The following is a 21,271-nucleotide window of genomic DNA, read 5'->3' on the forward strand; positions in this document are numbered from 1 at the left end:
TCAGAGCATTTTATTAAATACTGCGTATTAATCGTATGTGGCACACATCTAAAAATGAAAGAAAATATTGGTAACTGTCTGGAAAACGATGTAATAAAGGTTAAGTAAATAGAATCATTGTTTTTACTTGTTAAATGCCATGCAGTTATAGGTAAGTTCTGTATTGTAATATTTTAGAATATTGATGTAATGACTGGGACACGAACGACAGAAATGATTGATAAATAGGGTTAATAAGGAGACAGTGCCATGCTGAAGGGAGGAAATTGGTATTTAAGTTTTTGAAGACGACAGCTTTAAAATGAATGAACTCTGAATGAGAAAACGGAAGATGGCAGAAGCGAACCACTGTAAAAACACAGAAGAAGAAGAAGACGATGAAGATTCGCGCTCTTTTCTGTGACCGCGGCATGCGAGCAGCTCTCATCGGCCTCAGGGAACAGCTTCATCCCGTAAATATTTCAATTTAACCTTATATTTTTGAATACATAAGTATTTTGGTATCGCCCAAATGTAGTTAACATACTACTTAGGTCAGACCTATATGCCGAACTTGGTTGCTAGGCATGTCTACAAGTCATGTCTCAAGTCTGGAAGCTGAAGAAGTGCATGTGTGTGTGGAGTGCAGGGACTCGAAAATATTCTTACCTACAGAAGGGGGGCACTAGATATATGGATTTTTTTGATGGGTCTAAATGGCAAAACATTGACTCAGTTATTAAATATGGATATACACAAGTTATAAAAAATAATGATGTAAAAATACTTATGATGAAATCATGAAGCTGGTCCTCTCTGAGTTAGCCTGTGTGCTAGGCCTGAGAAATCTTATCACAAAAGCTCTAAAATATCAAAACACCTGCTGGATCCAAAGGCAGGGGCCTGAGTGATAGTTTTTAAACATTTATTATCAATTTGCCTTATTAGCAGGCAGCTGTGAGAAAGAACCAGCTTAAGGCCAGGTCTGAGACCTGAAGCCTGAGATTTCTATTTTATAAAACTTGAAAATGAATAAAACCAGTGATATACAAATAATGGATATTCAGCAACCTAAATAATTACATTTTTGGAAATAATCAATGTTTGTGATGTATTTGGAAGGACAGGGAGAAGCCAGGTGTTGTTAAGGGCTGTGAGATGTGAAAAAGAAACATAATTAATGAGACGAAAAAAGAGTAAAATGTGGAGTTTAAATAAGCATGTGGAGTGTCAGCTTATGGAGTGTGTGAAAAGGGTGGAGTGATATTCTTATCACCCCTGAATACTGTATAAAAAATACTACTGTATAATGTGCCTATACTTTAATCTGCTTTAATAAAGAATAGAACCTGATCTCTTTTAACCTGAAACGTGTGTCTGTGAAATCTTTTAGACTTAATAAAGCTGTGATTTTAATTAAGCTATGATTTTTAATGAGACATTGACAAAGCTAAGTCAGGCTTCAAGGGAGAAAGCCTTTCTGACCTGACAGTTTCTAAATGAGTGCTTCAGAATCAGTTGACAAAGTTGTATGTGTAATACGACAAAAAGGCTTTACAGCCCTGTGCTTTGACTCTTACCGTAATGTGTGTAATAGCCGTGTTCGCGTTTCACGTGTTTAACTCGGTTACTATTTTCCTTTCACTCTTCGCATATTTCTACGGCTTTGTGCAACCAGGAAATAACGCTGTTGAGTTTTTCCCCCATAGGTAGCAGATAAAATTGAGTGATTTGGGGTGGGAAACCCATAAAATCTCCATGCCTGTATCAACAGGACTCATTTAATACGAATGTCGATTTTTAGTGCTTTTGGCAGTTTTAAAAATACCGCGGCTAGGATTGTGAATGTCAAAGCTCACAACGGTTAAGAACTTATATATTTTTTTAATCCATTAGTGTGTTTGCCTGTATGTTTCAGTCTAGGTTCAAAGTCCAATTCTTTCGTTGTTAGTAAGGTCGAACTACAGGGCTCTGCACTCTCAGCGGGCAAGAGCCATTTTAACGTGGTTACCAAGTGAAATAAGCTAATCTGTATCACAACAGTTACCCAGCAGTGAATACCCTGGACTGGTGATCCCAACATGGAGCCACTAACAGCCGCAAAGATCCAAAAAGTTATATATGTAACCTATATAATCAGCGCTTTGGATATCACACTTCTTTTCGTCCAGTTTTCAGTCACCCCTGTAAGTAAAATGTGTTTTGCATAAAAGACGTTCCAAATTCAGTGTTACAAATTCAGCTAAACAGTAAAAGTGTATAACATGGAGATATCAAAACAGCAAATTCAGCCTTCGTATGCTTGTTCGTCCATTATAAACCAGATAAATGTGGAATATTACTGAAGAGCGTTTGCAAACCAAAACGAAGCACAACAAATTAGAAGAGAAACCAAAAATATTTAAAATCTGAGGATGAGTTTTTTTTTTTTTTTTTTTTTTGCTGCAGAGGTAAGATTTGCTTTTTTTTTAATGGCTATACTAACCCAGACAGCCAGGTTACTGTGCTGTGGCTTTAGTTGCCTGTAACATCATGTAACACACCATTGTGTAGATATGTACTGTATGGCACACTAGCTTACCAATGCTGATTTTTGCATAACTAGTATACTTATTATAAGTATTCTGAGACAAATTCAAATGCTATCCTCACTGTCATTTTGTACACAGTGCACCATTCGTACAGTTCGGTGTCTTTTGCGTCCCCAGTACTGATCACTGTATTTATGTAAAAATGTAAACAATATAATGTCTGTAAATCCTACTGAAATAACAAACAATTTTCAAATGTTAAACATAATGGAGTCTACCCCAAAAATCTTATTTTATACATTTAAACTGTTTTTATTTTTCACACACTAGGGGTTTTTCACACACTTTCAGCCTTTTAATATTGTTTAAAAGTTTTTCTTAAGGCCTTTTTAAACTATAGGGTTTTTTTATTTTATCATCGATTATAAGGGTTTTCCACATGTCTCTTCAGTCACTGTCCGCCCTGTTATGTCGAAGTACTGTCTTTTTAAATGAAGAGCTGTTTTGCATACTGACATAATTTTCTGGAGGTCACATCATATTTATGAGGGGAAAACAACTGTGGAAGATGAGTGGCTAACTCCTCATGTTAATGTCTGTTTTTCCTCATTTTATCCCATCTGTCTGACATGGTCAACCACATGTCCACCCTGTTAGGAGAAATATGAGAAAAATAGTCACATTAAATAATTTCAAAATAATCATATTAAAAAGCATACATTTCACATTGTTCATAGCCTGGTCTTGCTCACACACTGGATAATGGCAAATTATATATCAGAATGTCCACCCTGTTATGGTCAACCCTGTTACCACCAAAGACCTAGCAGAGTGGACATGCACATAACAGGTTGGACATCATAGTGTTGCTATGAAGTGCATGTGTGTTTTATTATTCAATTTAGTTTGTAGTGTAAAGGCTATGTGCTTCCAGTATGGACTTCTGGGAAATAGCTCGTCTGCAGACACACATTTTCAATCTATCAATCTTCAATAACATGGATAGTCACGCTCAAATATGGCTCACAGGTGTGTCTTAACCATATATCTGTTGTCAAGGCAAAATGTTTTACTGGCGAGCCGGTTGCAAAGGGTCTGTCGGAGTTGAATGTACATGTTAGGCAGCGCTTCTCATGCAAAGAAATTGCGACTGGGCAATTGGTATCATGGGTCAGGAGTTTTAATCAGCCATTTGGAGACCTTTTGCTGTACTATTGAAACAAGCTTTGCAGTAACCCAGTAAACATTTAGCCGTTGATTCAACATTGAAATAATGTACTTGACTGCTGTCTAATCAACGTTTTCTTAAGGTTGAAAATAAAAGTTGAAACGACGTTCAAACACATGTTGAAATTACATACCTAAATGTTGTTCAGTCAGCGTTTTCTTAAGATTGAAAATGAAAGTTGAAAAGACGTTCAAACAAAGACGTTGAAAAGACGACTAACAGAGTCACATTATAGACATGCTTTTAAAGACGTTATCTCAAAGTTGAAATCACATACCTAAATATCATTCAATAAACCCTGAATTAAAGTTGAAAAGACATCCACACATAAACTTTGAAAACAATTACTTAAGTAAAAAGGCAAAATCAAAAATATAGCCATTTTAAACATTTTTTTTAATTAATAAATATCCACAAGAGGACACAAAACTGACATTTTAAAATATCAGATTTGACTTTTTTTATCTGTTTAAACCTGTTTAAATTTAATTAATATAAATATGGAAAAATAAGGAAAATTATTGTTGTTTTCAGTACACATCTTTTTTGAGAATTAAACTTGAAAATAGTGTACTGGCAGTCATATACCACAGGTTATACTGTACATGTCCATGCACAAGCTAAGTGTTCTATGAGTTTGGCAAAGGTCAAATTTCTATGCAGGGATTGAGTACATTGGTTCAGTGGAGGCATGAAAAGTTTAGTACAGGAGGTTGATCACTCGAGTCACACTCTGCAACTCCATGTTTGAAATGCATGTCTGGAGAAATGTCATGGTGTTTTCAGGTGTGCAGGGTATTAAAATTTGAAGGCGTGATACATACAGGAGGTTGTGAAGAAGGCCACATCTACTGCAATATGACAACAAACCTTAACTCAGCTTTCACCACACTCTGGCTTCCTCTGGAAACACCAATTTCCCAGTCCAGATCTTTCAGCTGAATTTTCACATATGATGTTGTAGGTTCACCCTACAGAGAAATTGAAATAGACATCGCATGACACACTAAGACATAATATCGCTTTTCTGTTGACTTTGACTATTTCAGTTGGTGTACCAACAGTTGACTTTCTCATGCTTAATGAGCTGTAAGTCAAGAAAAACAAGTTTATCTTTGTAAAGGCAGTGCCTATACATCATGAAGAAAAATGCTTTAATAATAATCCCATACCTATTAACTATCAGTTTACATTTGTGCCCCCTCGGGAGTCTGGTGTATTCTCACTGTGTCTGCATGGGTTTTCCATGGTCCAAACACACATTGGCAAGTGGATTGGCTACTCAAAACTGTCCATAGTGTGAGTGAATGTGTCGGTGTGTGGTGCCCTGTGAAGGTCTAGTGGCCTGTCTAGGGTATGTTCCCACCTCGTGCACAGTGTAGTATGTAAATATGTAAATGTTTTGTACCAACCACAACCTTGAACTGGACAAGCAGTTAAAGAAATTGAATGAATACATGAATGAAAGCACAGAAGCCACATTGATGCAATAGTTGTTAAATTATTGTTTAGGTCAAATAAGAATCTGTTAGCTTCTTTGTTGAAGTCCTCTCTCATGAGATGGTGATGTGTATTTTAGAGAGTACAGCTGTAAATCCATTGCTGAAGTGGTGAATTTTGTTCAGCCTAGCTTTGCTAGCTGTTTCTTTGCTAAAGCACTTATACTTTACCCGAATGAGTAAGTTTTATTAAGATTAAATACCACTTACCTCTGAATTTTTCAGCCTCCTCTGCTGTTTTAGTAATGCCTGCTTCCACAAACAGTTGAAAAAATCATCCACTGAAACTTATTTTGGGGCCGTATTCAAACTCAGTAACTGTTATCTGAAGGGGAGGGTCTCTCTCTCTCTCTCTCTTGTTTTGGAGGTCTACTGACGTTATTAATTGGTCCCAAAATAACTGACTTATTTAAAACACATTTTGAATGTCCACTGACGTTATCACTGGACCCAAAATAACTGACTTGTTTTAAATGCATTTCAATTGTCCAATAATTGGTCCCAAAATAACAGACTTGTATACAATGCATTTTGGACATCCAGTGTTTGGTCCTGAAATAACTGACTTGTTTAAAATACATTTTGAACGTCCATTGACGTTATCAGTTGGTCCCAAAATAGCTGACCTGTTAAAAACACATTTTGGACGTCCATTGATGTTATTAATTGGTCCAGAAATAACTGACTTGTTTAAAATGAATTTCAGACATCCAGCGATTGGTCCCGAAATAATTGACTTTTCTAAAATGCAATTTAGAGGTCCATTGATATTATTAAATGGCCCCAAAATAACTGACTTATTTAAACTTCATTTTTCGAAGTCCACTGATGTTATTAATTGGTCCCGAAATAACTGACTTGAATAAAACGCATTTTGGACGTCCAATGTTTGTCCTGAAATATCTGACTTGTTTAAAGCTCATTTTGGACGTCCATTGACGTCATTAATTTGTCCCGAAGTTAACTGACTTGTTTAAAACATATTTTGGACATCCACTGACGTTATCAGTTGGTCCCAAAATAACTGATTTGTTTAAAACTAATTTCAGACGTCCATTGAAGTCATTAATTTGTCCCAAAATAACAGACTTTTTTAAGATGTGTTTTGGATGTTCATTGATGTTATTAATTGGTCCCGAAATAACTGACTTGTTTAAAACGAATTCTGGAAGTCCATTGACGTTATTAATTGGTTTCTAATTAACTGACTTATTTAAAACACATTTTGGACATCCACTGACGTTATCAGTTGATCTTAAAATAATTGACTTGTTTAAAATGCATTTTGGATGTCAGCAGTTGGTCCCAAAATAACTGACCTGTTTAAAACGCATTTCAGACGTTCACTGACACTATCAATGGGTCCCGAAATAACTTGTTTTAAATGTATTTTGGACGTCCACTGACGGTACCACTCACCACTTAACTGGCTTATTAAGATGGATTACAGACTTTTAGACCTATTTTGAACGTCCAGGGACGTTCCTAGTTTACTGGGAAACTACCGTCTTAGTAATTCCACGCCACTTCATACTTTTCTTTTGTAAGGCACAACATTAGCTAATGAAGCTTGCAATGCTGTCTGAACTAGTCTTGTGGTACTGGGAGGTGAATTCTTCAGAACAGTAGTGGCAGCACCTCTGAATTTAACAGCTTCATACAGTTTGTGCTGCTGTTGTAAGTGGTGATATAGGCTGGTAGTACTACAGCATTTTGATACTACCTCCTTTCGGCATTCCCTGCAGATAGTCCGTTTCTGTTACTCATCTGACCGGTAAAATCCAAAACATTTCCATATAACTGAACCTCTGTTCTTGTTTTTATAGACTCCTCTTCACACTTGTCTCCATTGTGTGTGTGTGTGAGAGAGTGACCGAATGCGGGTGGGAGCAGGGCAGTCAGCAGAGCAAAGCAGAAAGCTGAGCAGAGAAGAGACTCATAATGAGAGAACAGAATGACTCTATACAAGATTTAGACTTAAAAGCAATTAAAAAACTTCAAATATTGACACAAACAATATAGCCTCACTCCATATCCCACGCTGTTCTATCCAGATATTTAATAAACCACCACCACCATTTACATTATTTACATTATATAACAACGTTGTGACAACCTATTTTTTTTGGTGCCCACAATGTTGTCTGCTTGGTGCTCTTTATGTTGTCACCACATTGAAATGTAATTCCTCAGAAGGTTGTGGCAACGTTGTCTGAAACTCTCTGGGAGGTTGTGACAACATAGTACAGATTACTTTGCTGTCTTGTCCACATTGTCAGACAAAGTTATCACTAAATTCTGAGGAATTACATTTCAAATTTGTTATAATGTAGTGAGCACCAAAAATAAATATAAAATATAGCCGCAAGCGACAATTCCCGGGGTCCAAGCTGGTATTCGCTGGTAGGAGAACATTGTGCTAGCATATGAGCTGTCCTGAGATAGTAGGGGCTTTTGGGGAAGTTTGTGTAGTGTTTGTAAGGTGTTCTATGCATATGAGCTGTCCTGAGATAATAGGGGCTTTTGGGGAAGTTTGTGTAGTGGTAGGTGGTAGGAAGGTGTTCCATGCTGTTCTGGCATCTCTTTGGAGGTGTAGCATGAGATGGAGGAGTAGCGGAATTTCACCCTGGATTCTGACCCAATGTTCAGGACATCCACAAAGTATATTTAATGTGGGTGGTGGATAATTCTCAGCACTGCAGTGACACTGACATTGTGGTGATATGGCAGTGTGTGTAGTGCTCTTATGAGTGGATAAGACACAGCAGTGCTGCTAGAGATTTTAACACCTGTGTCAACTCACTGTCCACACTGAGATACATATATTTTGAGATACCCTCTCTGACTGGCAGGGGGGAAGGGAGGGGGAGAGGTGACAGTTTGTGTGTGAGAAGGAGAGGGAGGGACTAAGGGGGGATTCTGCATAGCAGGTCTGCAGGTGTGGGTATAAATGAGATATAACGGACATATATTTGATCAAGAACTAGTCCTTGGATCAAAACCCAATATAGACATATGTGGTATCATGAGAATCGTAAGAACTTGAACTTTAGTAATTGTCAAAAAAATGTGGAACTTTCATTACTGTGTGATTGTGTGAGGTATATAATGTGTGAGCAGTGCTTACTATAAACTATAAACATACTATAAACATAAAATTCGAATATCATGAAAAAGTTGATTTATTTCCATAATTCTATTCAAAAAGTTAAACTTGTATATTATACTCATTCATTACTCACAGACTGATATATGTCAAGTGTTTATTTCTTTTAATTTGATGATTATAAATGACAACTAATGAAAACCCCAAATTCAGTATGTCAGAAAGTTTGAATATTGTGAAAAGGTTCAATATTGAAGACAACTAGTGCGACACTCTAATCAGTGAATTAACTCAAAACACCAGCAAAGGCCTTTAAATAGTCTCTCAGTCTAGTTCTGTAGGCTCCACAATCATGGGGAAGACTGCTGACTTGACAGTTGTCCAAAAGACGACCATTGACACCTTACACCAGCAGAGCAAGACACAAATGGTCATTACTAAAAATGCTGGCTGTTCACAGAACTCTGTGTCCAAGCACATTAATAGAGATTAATTAAAAGAGGAGCCTTTTAATCAGTTATTGTCCAATTGTTTGGTGGATTTAGTCCATGATAGACATGCTCCTTTAGAGTATGGTCTTACATATGCCTATAAAGTTTGGTCTGGATTGGGCTTCTTTTCTTGGAGTTATAGATGAAAGAATCTATAAAGCAGCTCACACTTCAGTTTATTGACATGTTGTAACAACATAATGTTAAAAAGTCATACTTTTTTTAAAGATTATTTATCTCCAGACTCTACAGATTCCAACAAGACCAATTGTTTGGGAATAGCATCAGATTCCACGGACTAGTTCGAAAACCTCAATTTTCAAACAACTGGCCATTGAGAAAAAACAATACATTTCTTGACAATACTTGCTATTACAAAGTTGTTAGGCAATATAAAGAGTACAGAGTCCAGCAAACTGCATGTCAATATGCTTAATTTTCGCTGAGATATTACATATTTTCTTGTTATAGCGCCCCCTAGTGGCTATCATTACGAAACGTCTTCTGCTCTTAGGAAGTGCGTCCATGGACATGCCAGTCAAGTATCATAATGATTGACCTTTGTCAAGCTTGTCAGGGAGCTGCTGAGTTCTGATTGGCCGATGACGTTACAATTTGGCGAGTATCGACTTGTCCTTTATTTTCCACTTAGAGCCTTGCCTAAAGCAGCTGTATTCCAAGCGGCGGACCGATCGGACTTGCGGATGTTGAGATATGAATTTCTAGTATTTAGAGCGCCCCCTATGTGAATTTTCGCATCACCGACGACATGCTACCTCAAAATCATGTCCCTAAGCAGAATCTGAAATTGCAACCCATTTGAGTAAAGTATGCAGAAGTAACAGCTGTTCATGTAAAAAGGGCGATAAGCCGATAAGGTTCATTTGCATATGGCAGCTACATTGAATTTAAATGTCAACGTTTTTTCGATGATTATTAAGCTTCAGACTCCTGCGAACGTTTTGACACCAAGCTCAAGAAAATTGGACAAAAATCTACGGACTAGTACGCAAAAGTAGGTTTTGCAAATTATGCAAAATAGCAAAAAATCTAAGTGGGCGGAGCTTAGTGGTTGCATCGACCTTTTTGATTCAGCAGGACTCAAGGAATCAGGGGAAAATAAATTTCGTCTCTACGCCTCACGTGGTAGAAGCCCCGTAAGAAAAGGTGTTGTCCTTCGCTGTAGCGCCCCCATGAGGCCAGTCAGTCTGATTTTTTGCGCCTGAGTAGCGGGAGGGTTTACTAACTACTGGCCAAGCCTCAAGTCTGTACGCCTTACGGTTTGGGCTGTGCGATCACTTTTAGTGCAGAAAAAGAAACGGAAGAATAATAAGAAAAATCCTAACAATTATAATAGGGTTTCAAGCACTTCGTGCTCGAACCCCTAAATATAGCCGCAAGCGGCAATTAACGGGGTTCTCGCTTAAGAGGCCTGTTTGGAAGCAATAGGCCTACATCGCTGACATGCTACCTTTAAAAGCATTTCTATAAGTAGAATCTGAAATTTGAACCCATTTGAGTAAAGTATGAAGGAGTTAGAGATGTTCAAGTAAAACCTGTGATAAGCTGAAGAGGTTCACTTGCATATGGCGGCCATCTTGAATCAAAATGTCAACATTCGTTCTATAATTACCTAGGGACAGACGCATGTGAACGTTTTGGCACCAAGCTCAAGGGAATTGGTCAAAAAGTCAAAGACTTATTGACAAAAGTATATTTTGCAAATTATGCAAATTAGCTCAAACTCTAAGTGGGCTGAGCTAAATGATCCAATAGCAAATTAGTTTGTCTAAAGCCGAGGAATAAGGGAAAAAAAAGATTTCATCTATAGGCCTTACGGTGTAGGAGACATAGACCTCAATGCTTTTCCCTTTGCTATAGCGCCACCATCTGGCCAAAGAGTGTCATCTTCCTTGGCTGAGTCATTTCACACCTGCTGGATGTTGCTGCCAAGGGAGGTGTTTCTGGGCCTTATGGTCTTTGCTCCACATTGCATTTTGCATAATGTATCAGAGCCACTGTAGTTCAACAGCACAATGTATAGTTTTAGACTGCCATCTGCTGGTGAGAAATAACTACTTTCACATATATTTAGCTCTGCCATGAATGCACATATAGAAACATTTGAGCGTGTAATCCTATGTGGATATTTACCTAACATGGACATATGTGGTATTAGCTGAATCCTAAGGATCCGAACTTTAATACTGATCAAAAATTGTTGCCTTGCGCCCAATGATTCCAGGTAGGCTCTGGACCCACCGCGACCCTGAACTGGATAAGGGTTACAGATAATGAATGAATGAATGAATTAAAAAATTGTTGCACTTTTATTACTATGTAGCTTACAGGCCCCTCACAATAAGAGAGATCTAGCATGAATTCCACAAGTCAAATATATGCTATATTTGTACACTAATATACACCTATAACTTTCCCCAAAAATTTTAAAACTTCACATGCTTGATCAGACTGAGGAGCAGATGTCATAATTAAGTTGGTGTGCCACTGCATTCCTAGATGGCGCTATAACATAAAAAAGCCAATTAAATCAGTTTTTGTCCAATTGTAGCGCCCCCTTTTGGTAAATTTTGATCATATTGTACATACTTCTTCAGGGTAGGACCATACATACGTCTGTCATAGTTGGTCTTGATTAGATTTAATTTGTTTGAGTTATAGCTAAAAGAATGTTTAAAGCTCCACACGCTTAAATTAATTGTTTTATTACAACAAAAGTTTGTCCAAATGTTGAACTTTTTTTGATAATTATTTACCTTCAGACTCTGCAGATTCCAACAAGGTCAACTGTTTGGGAATATCGCAAAATTCCACGGACTAGTTCGAAAAGGTTCAATTTTGAACATTTGGAAACAGAGAAAAAGCAAAGCATTTTTTGACAACACTTGCAATTACAAAGTTGTTAGGCCCTCTGCAGAGTATAAAAAGATGCAAACTGCGTGTCAATATGCTTAATTTTCACAGAGATATATAATATTTTCTTGATATAGCGCCCCCTAGTGGCTATCGTTATGACAATTTTTCTGCTCTTAGGAAGTCCTACCAGGGACATACCAGTCAAATCCCATGATGATTGGACCTTGTTAAGGTTGTCAAACAGCTGATGACAGCTGATTGGTCGATGACAATCACAATTTTGCTCGAATCGAGTTGTCCTTAATTTTCCCTCAACAGCCTTGCCCATAGAAGCAGCATGCCAAGCGGCGGTCCGATCCACCTCACGGATGCTGAGATATAAACTTGAAGCATTTACAGCGCCCTCTATATGAATATTGGCTTCTCCTTTGAGAAGCTATCTCAGAATCATTTCTGGAAGTTGAATATGAAATGTAAACACACTTGAGTAAAGCATGAATTTGTTATAGATTTTTAAGTAAAACATAAAATAAGCCGAAAAGGTTCATTTGCATATGGTGGCCATCTTAAGTCGAAATTTCAAAGTTTTTTTGATAATTATTAAGCTACAGGCTCCGGCGAAAATTTTGACACCAAGCTCAAGAAAATTGGACAAAAATCCACGGAGGAGTACACAAAAGTAGGTTTTGCAAATTATGCAAAATAGCAAAAAATCTAAGTAGGCGGAGCTTAGTGGTTGTATGTACCTTTTTGATTTGTCAGGACCCAAGGAATCAAGGAAAAAAAAGATTTCGTCTGTACGCCACACGGGGTGGAAGATCTTTTAATGAAAGCGTTTTCCTTCGCTGTAGCGCCCCCTTGAGGCCAATTGGGCTGATATTTTGCGCCTGAGTAGCGAGACCGACTACTACCTATTGACCAAGTCTCAAGTCTCTAGGCCTTACGGTTTGGGCTGTGTGATTCGTTTTATGGCAGAAAAAGAAAAAGAATAATAAATATAGCCGCAAGCGACAATTCCCGGGGTCCAAGCTGGTATTCGCTGGTAGGAGAACAATGTGCTAGCGTATGAGCTGTCCTGAGATAGTAGGGGCTTTTGGGGAAGTTTGTGTAGTGTTTGTAAGGTGTTCTATGCATAAGAGCTGTCCTGAGATAGTAGGGGCCTTTGGGGAAGTTTGTGTAGTGTTTGTAAGGTGTTCTATGCATAAGAGCTGTCCTGAGATAGTAGGGGCTTTTGGGGAAGTTTGTGTAGTGTTTGTAAGGTGTTCTATGCATATGAGCTGTCCTGAGATAATAGGGGCTTTTGGGGAAGTTTGTGTAGTGTTTATAAGGTGTTCCATGCTGTTCTGGCATCTCTTTGGAGGTGTAGCATGAGATGGAGGAGTAGTGGATGACAGAGACAGCACAGAGCACAGAAGTCACTCTGGAGTTGCACTCTGGTTTCTCACCCTAATGTTCAGGACCCCCAAACAGCAGATATGATGTGGAGTTGCTTGTACTCGAGTCTGTCATCAGTGGCAGTGTTTGGTTGTGGACTATTCTCTGTCCAGCAGTGTTGCTGAGGGATTTAAAATGCCAATACCTGAGTCATACCTGCTGTATGGAGGTATGGGTGTCCAGACCATTGAAGAGCAGGGTGAAAGCGAGCAGTCTTTGCAGAGCAGGAGCGTAGCATATGACAGTTCCTGATACAGGAGCCACACTTGAATATAGATTTAGTAGTGCTGTAAAATGTGATCCTTGGTGCTCTGGATTGTAAGAAGAAGGGGTAGTAGATGAGTGGGTGAATTTCTGTTCTGCAGGCAGGTGAACATGGGGCTTGGGTTACAGAGACAGCACAGAGCACAGAACTGACTCTGGAATTTCACCCTGGATTCTGACCCAATGTTCAGGACATCCACAAAGTATATTTAATATGGGTGGTGGATAATTCTCAGCACTGCAGTGACACTGACATTGTGGTGATAGGTCAGTGTGTGTAGTGCTCTTATGAGTGGATAAGACACAGCAGTGCTGCTAGAGATTTTAACACCTGTGTCAACTCACTGTCCACACTGAGATACATATATTTTATTGGTCAAACTTATAAATTCAGACACAGTTGCTCATACATTGTCAGCATTGTATTTTGACATTGTGATGCTATGTCAGTGTTTATTGTGCTCTCATGAGTGGATCAGACAGAACAGTGCTGCTGGATAATTTTAAAACCTGTGTCCACTCACTGTCTACACTGTTACACACACATACTCTGTTGGTCCACATTATAGATAAAAAAGGCAGAGACAGTAGGTCATACATTTTCAGCATATCTGCTTTGTAGGTGTCCTGACCATTGAAGAACATGTGAAAGGGAGCAATGAAAGTATGCAGAGCAAGAGGTGCACCCCTTTCTGTAAAGTGCTCCTTCGGACAGTGGAGCTGAAAACTTGGACACTGAAACAAAAATAAGGAACCAATCATGATGTTATTGTTGATTTGTTTAGATATGTTTTCAATTGTCTCTGTCCTCTGGCCCTCTCTGACTGGCAGGGGGGAGGGGAGGGGGAGAGGTGACAGTCTGTGTGTGAGAAGGAGAGGGAGGGGCTGAGGGGGGAATCTGCATAGCTAGTCTGCAGGGGTGGGTATAAATGAGATATAACGGACATATATTTGATCAAGAACTAGTCCTTGGATCAAAACCCAATATAGACATATGTGGTATCATGAGAATCGTAAGAACCTGAACTTTAGTAATTATCAAAAAAAATGTGGAACTTTCATTACTGTGTGATTGCAGCCTCTGCTTAAATAGAGATGTGCAGCTTGCCGTTGAAACATCACATAAAAAACAGCTGTAACTCAAAAATGCTTTAGGCATATGTTATGAAAATGCACAAGGTCCTTTTCCATGATGTTCAGAATATATCTATCTCATCTTGCTGGTACTGCATCTCTAGGTGGCGGTGTAATCAATTTATAACCTGTGCAACCAGTTGCTGTCTAATTGTAGCGCCCCCTTTCTGTGCAATGTGGTCACATTTGGCACACTACTTCAGAGTAATGACGTACATATGTGTACCAAGTTGTGTTTGATTTGGGTGAAGTTTGTTGTAGTTATAGCTCAAAGAGTGCATTGAGGCCCGCCCATGCATATTTGTTAAATAACTGCCACAACAGCGTGTCAAAAGTTCTAGATTTTTTTGATAATTATTTACCTACAGGCTATACAGACTTCAAAAATACCAGTTGTTTATTGATAAGACAAATTTCCAGGGAGGAGTGCGAAAAGCTCCATTTTCACATACCTGACTATTGTGGATAAACTATGCATTTTTTGACAATAGTTGTAACTACAAAGTTGTAAGGCAATTTGCAGAGTATGAAATAAAGCAAACTGCTTGTTAATATGTTTATATTTCGCTGAGATATTCCATATTTGCATGTTGATAAATTTAATTGCGCCCCCTAGTGGCTATCGTTATGAAACATTTTATGTGCTCAGGAAGTGGGGCCATGGACATACCATGCAAGTGTCATGATGATAGGACCTTGTTAAGGTCATGAAACAGCTGCTGAAATTTGATTGGCCGATGGCGGACTTGTTTTTTTGAATATGACATCATCGTCATATAACCTGTGTCAGCTCATCACACACCACATGCATACCAAGCGGCATGTCAATGGGACAATCCTGTGAAGCTTAACAAATTCTTTGCTGTTATAGCGCCCCCTAGGCTTGCAGTTGCACAACCAAGTACTCATGTCTTCCGGCCCTTATAGGGATCAAGCATGTGAAGTATCGTAGCAATTAGAGAAAGCGTTTGCGAGTTATAGCTGTATTTGTCTGATTTTTGGAACACGAGCTGTACCCCTGTATTTGGGCGGAGTCTGGAAGCCAAGCAGTAATGAAATTCCAACTTTTTTTGGATAATTATTAAAGTTCAGGTTCTTAGGATTCTGCTGATACCACATATGTCCATATTGGGTACATTTCCAGAGACTAGTTCGCGCTCAAAAATGTGTGCGATTTTGCATATTATACAAATTAGCTCAAAATCTAAGTAGGCGGAGCTTATGGGTTCTTGAGGCTTTTTTGTAGGGTCTGACCAGAGGAATCTGGGAAAAAAAGAATTTCGTTTCTACGCCACACGGGGTAGGAGATATAGGGAGCGACGCGGAACGCGTCGCTATAGCGCCACCATCAGGCTGATCGGGCTGATTTTTTGGGCCTGAGTAGCGGGAGGGTTTACTACCAGTTGACCAAACGACAAGTCTGTAGGACCTACGGTTTGGGCTGCCCATCGCGTTTCATCGGAGAAAAAGAAGAAAAAAAAAACAAAAAAAGCGGAAAAAACAGAACAAAAACAATAGGGCTCCAGCACTTGCAGTGCTTGGACCCCTAATAACAAATTAAAATCAGAACAAACACAATAGGGTTTCAAGCACTTCGTGCTCGAACCCCTAAATATAGCCGCAAGCGGCAATGGCATGGTCCTAACACGAATGGGCCTAATTGGGACCTTTGGCCAGTCTGAGAGGTCAATGAGGCCTTAGGACACATGAACCATTTAGGCCAAACAAGGTAAAAATGAATGTATGATTTTATTATACCTTCAACTAGCAGCTATCATTTTGAAATGTCTCATGTACTTAGGAAGTGCCCCTGTAAATATTTCTTTATGATTGGGCCTTGTTGGGCCTTTCAAATAGCTGCTGAAACCTCAGTGGCCAATGGCAGCCATTGTGTATAGTAAATATCAACAACAACATAGAATCTGATTAAGTACATCACTCACTAACTGCATGTCACGTGTCCATGAGGTGTCCATTAAAGCAAGGATCTGCACAATGAGGCCTTAGTGTTGGTGTAAGGAGCATCAGTACAGAGAGACCATAAGCAGTTTTGGGCAGTGAGGCTTCACGAGTGCTAATGAACCATTTGTTTTAGTTTAGCAAAGGACATGATATGACTGGTGAGCACCGTTTTTAATTATGATAAATATTTTTGTTCATATGTTATGACTTTTGACCTGTACAGAGAAATAAGTTCTTGAATGTAGATGAACAAAGCAATATTTGGTCTTAGAGTGCCACCTGCTGGTGAAACAATTTACTACTGTCCCATAGAGGAGCTGAGCTGTTACAAATGCACAAACAGATTATTTAAACAGCTACTGCTCTGTGAATATTTCACTCACATGGACATATATGGTATCAGAGGAATCCTAAGGACCTGAACTTTAATTATTGATAATAAAATGTGGAACATTCATCACTATGTGGCTTACAGGCCCCTCCCAATTACAGAAATCCAGCATGAACACAGAAACTGCACATAACATGTAATTGTCTAATTGTAGCTCTCCCTTTTGATGGATTTGTGTCATATTTTACAGGCTCCTTCAGGGTAAGACTCTACATATGTATGTAAATTGTGGTCTTGATTGGGCTTCATTTGTTTGAGTTACAGCTGAAAGAATGTAAAAACTCAGCACGCTTCGACTAATTGATTTATTGTTTCAACAGTGTGTCCAAATGTTGTACTTTTTTGGATAATTATTTACCTACAGACTCTGCAGATTCCAACAAAGTCAATTGTTTTGGAATAGAGTCAAATTTCACGGACTAGTTCACAAAAGTTCAATTTTGAACAACTGGCTATTGTGAAAAAACGATGCATTTTCTGACAACACTTGCAATTACAAAGATGTCAGGCCCTCTACAGAGTATACAATGAAGCAAACTGAGTGTCAATATGCTTAATTTTCGGTGAGATATATCATATTTTCTTGATATAGCGCCCCCTAGAGGCTATCGTTACGACAATTTTTATGCACTTAGGAAGTTTCCCCTGGGATGTACCAATCAATTTTCATGATGATTGGACTTTGTTAAGGTACTCAAACAGCTGCTGAATTCTAATTGGCCGATGACGATCACAATTTTGCCCGAATCGCGTTGTCCTTAATTTTCCACTTATAGCCTTCCCATCAGAAGCAGCATGCCAAAGGACGGTCCGATCTGCTTTACGGATGCTGAGATATAAACTTGTAGCATTTACAGCGCCCCCTATAGGTATATTGGTTCCTCCTTTGACAGGCTACCTCAAAATTATGTCAGGAAGTCAAATATGAAATTTTAACACATTTGAGTAGAGTATGAAATTGTTATGAATTTTTAAGTAAAACATATGAAAAGCCGAAGAGGGTCATTTGCATATGGCGGCCATCTTGAATCGAAATTCTAACATTTTTTGGATAATTATTGACCTGCAACCTCCTGTGAACATTTTGGCACCATGCTTAAGGGAAATGGACTAAAATCCCCGGACTAGTTCGCAAAAGTAGATTTAGCAAATTATGCTCTTTATCACTAATTTCTAGTGGGCGGAGCAAAAATTTGATTAACCCGTTTTTGATACATCAAGGATCAACGAATCAGGGAAAAAAAGAATTTTGTTTCTACACCCCAGGGTTTAGGAGATATGGACCTAAATGCGTTTGGCTTTGCTATAGCGCCACCTTGAGGCCAAGAAGTGTAATTTTATTTGGCTGAGTCATTTCACACCTGTTCTACCTAGCTGCCAAGTATGGAGTCTCTAGGCCTTACGGTCTTGGCTCCACATTGCGTTTTAGCCAAGATAAAGAATAATAATAATAATAAATATAGCCGCAAGCGGCAATTAACGGGGTTCTCGCTTAACAGGCCTGTTTGGAAGCAATAGGCCTACATCGCTGACATGCTACCTTTAAAAGCATTTCTATAAGTAGAATGTGAAATTTGAACCCATTTGAGTAAAGTATGAAGGAGTTAGAGATGTTCAAGTAAAACCTGTGATAAGCTGAAGAGGTTCATTTGCATATGGCGGCCATCTTGAATCAAAATGTCAACATTCGTTCTATAATTACCTAGGGTCAGACTCATGTGAACGTTTTGGCACCAAGCTCAAGGGAATTTGTCAAAAATTCAAAGACTTATTGACAAAAGTATATTTTGCAAATTATGCAAATTAGCTCAAAATCTAAGTGGGCTGAGCTAAATGATCCAATAGCAAATTAGTTTGTCTAAAGCAAAGGAATAAGGGGAAAAAAAAGATTTCATCTATAGGCCTTACGGTGTAGGAGATATAGACCGCAATGCTTTTCCCTTTGCTATGGCGCCACCATCTGGCCAAAGAGTGTCATCTTCCTTGGCTGAGTCATTTCACACCTGCTGGATGTTGCTGCCAAGGGAGGTGTTTCTGGGCCTTATGGTCTTTGCTCCACATTGCATTTTGCATGTCTCAGAGCCACTGTAGTTCAACAGCACAATGTATAGTTTTAGACTGCCATCTGCTGGTGAGAAATAACTACTTTCACATATATTTAGCTCTGCCATGAATGCACATATAGAAACATTTGAGCGTGTAATCCTATGTGGATATTTACCTAACATGGACATATGTGGTATCAGCTGAATCCTAAGGATCCGAACTTTAATACTGATCAAAAAATTGTTGCCTTGCGCCCAATGATTCCAGGTAGGCTCTGGACCCATCGCGACCCTGAACTGGATAAGCGGTTACAGATAATGAATGAATGAATGAATGAAAAAATTGTTGCACTTTTATTACTATGTAGCTTACAGGCCCCTCACAATAAGAGAGATCTAGCATGTATTCCACAAGTCAAATATATGCTATATGTGTACACTAATATACACCTATAACTCAAAAACGCTTTCCCCAAAAATTTTAAAACTTCACATGCTTGATCAGACTGAGGAGCAGATGTCATAATTAAGTTGGTGTGCCACTGCATTCCTAGATGGCGCTATAACATAAAAAAAACAATTTAATCAGTTGTTGTCCAATTGTAGCGCCCCCTTTTGGTAAATTTTGATCATATTGTACATACTTCTTCAGGGTAGGACCATACATACGTCTGTCAAGGTTGGTCTTGATTAGACTTAATTTGTTTGAGTTATAGCTAAAAGAATGTTTAAAGCTCCACACGCTTCAATTAATTGTTTTATTACAACAAAAGTTTGTCCAAATGTTGAACTTTTTTTGATAATTATTTACCTACAGACTCTGCAGATTCCAACAAGGTCAACTGTTTGGGAATATCGCAAAATTCCACGGACTAGTTCGAAAAGCTTCAATTTTGAACAATTTAAAATTGAGAAAAAACGAAGCATTTTTTGACAACATTTGCAATTACAAAGTTGTTAGGCCCTCTGCAGAGTATAAAAAGAAGCAAACTGCGTGTCAATATGTTTAATTTTCACAGAGATATATAATATTTTCTTGATATAGCACCCCCTAGTGGCTATCGTTATGACAATTTTTCTGCTCTTAGGGAGGCCTCCCAGGGACATATCAGTCAAATCCCATGATGATTGGACCTTGTTAAGGTTGTCAAACAGCTGCTGACAGCTGATTGGTCAATGACGATCACAATTTTGCCCGAATCGAGTTGTCCTTAATTTTCCCTCTACAGCCTTGCCCATAGAAGCAGCATGCCAAGCGGCGGTCCAATCCACCTTACGGATGCTGAGATATAAACTTGAAGCATTTACAGCGCCCCCTATATGAATATTGGCTTCTCCTTTGACGTGCTACCTCAGAATCATGTCTGAAAGTTGAATATGAAACGTAAACACATTTGAGTAAAGCATGAATTTGTTATAGATTTTTAAGTAAAACATAAAATAAGCCGAAAAGGTTCATTTGCATATGGCGGCCATCTTGAATCGAAATTTCAATTTTTTTTGATAATTATTGATCTACAGGCTCTTGCGAACATTTTGACACCAAGCTCAAGAAAATTGGACAAAAATCCACGGAGGAGTACACAAAAGTAGGTTTTGCAAATTATGCAAAATAGCAAAAAATCTAAGTAGGCGGAGCTTAGTGGTTGTATGTACCTTTTTGATTCGGCAGGACCCAAGGAATCAGGGAAAAAAAAGATTTCGTCTCTACGCCACACGGGGTGGAAAATCTTTTAATGAAAGCATTTTTATTCGCTGTAGCGCCCCCTTGAGGTCAATTGGGCTGATATTTTGCGCCTGAGTAGCGAGACCGACTACTACCTATTGACCAAGTCTCAAGTCTCTAGGCCTTACGGTTTGGGCTGTGCAATTCGTTTTATGGCAGAAAAAGAATAATAATAATAATAATAATAAATATAGCCGCAAGCGACAATTAACGGGGTTCTCGCAGAATAGGCCTGTTTGGGAAAAAATAGGCCTACATCGCTGATATGGTACCCTTAAAATCATGTCCTTAAGTAGAATCTGAAATTTGAACCCATTTGAATAAAATATGGAGGAGTTACAGACGCTCAAGTAAAACATACGATAAGCCGAAGAGTTTCATTTGCACATGGCAGCCTTCTTGAATCGAAATGTCAACATTCATTCTATAATTAGACATGGTCAGACTCTTGTGAACGTTTTGGCACAAAGCTCAAGAGAATTGGACAAAAATTCACAGACTAGTGGAAAAAAGTAAGTTTAGCTAATTATGCATATTAGCTCAAAATCTAAGTGGGCGGAGGTAAATGGTCCAAAAGGCAGATTAGTTTGAATTAAGCCAAGGA

General features: G+C 38.6%; 1 protein-coding gene across 6 annotated transcripts in view; it reads left to right on the forward strand.

Moving 5' to 3' along the window:
* The first annotated feature begins 1,646 nt into the window (after positions 1-1,646).
* LOC136676489 (solute carrier family 22 member 18-like) overlaps positions 1,647-21,271 on the forward strand; it is a 194,073-nt gene continuing 174,448 nt past the window's right edge. For all 6 annotated transcript variants that reach the window (XR_010796297.1, XR_010796299.1, XR_010796298.1 and 3 more), the window contains exon 1: positions 1,647-2,165. Coding sequence is in view for 3 of the 6 variants with exons in the window: in XM_066653557.1 (XP_066509654.1) it covers positions 2,061-2,165 (105 nt within the window). In the remaining 3 variants the exon portion in view is untranslated. The remainder of the gene's footprint in view (positions 2,166-21,271) is intronic.

The sequence above is a fragment of the Hoplias malabaricus genome, chromosome X2, assembly GCF_029633855.1.
Source record: "Hoplias malabaricus isolate fHopMal1 chromosome X2, fHopMal1.hap1, whole genome shotgun sequence".
Classification (NCBI taxonomy): domain Eukaryota; kingdom Metazoa; phylum Chordata; class Actinopteri; order Characiformes; family Erythrinidae; genus Hoplias; species Hoplias malabaricus.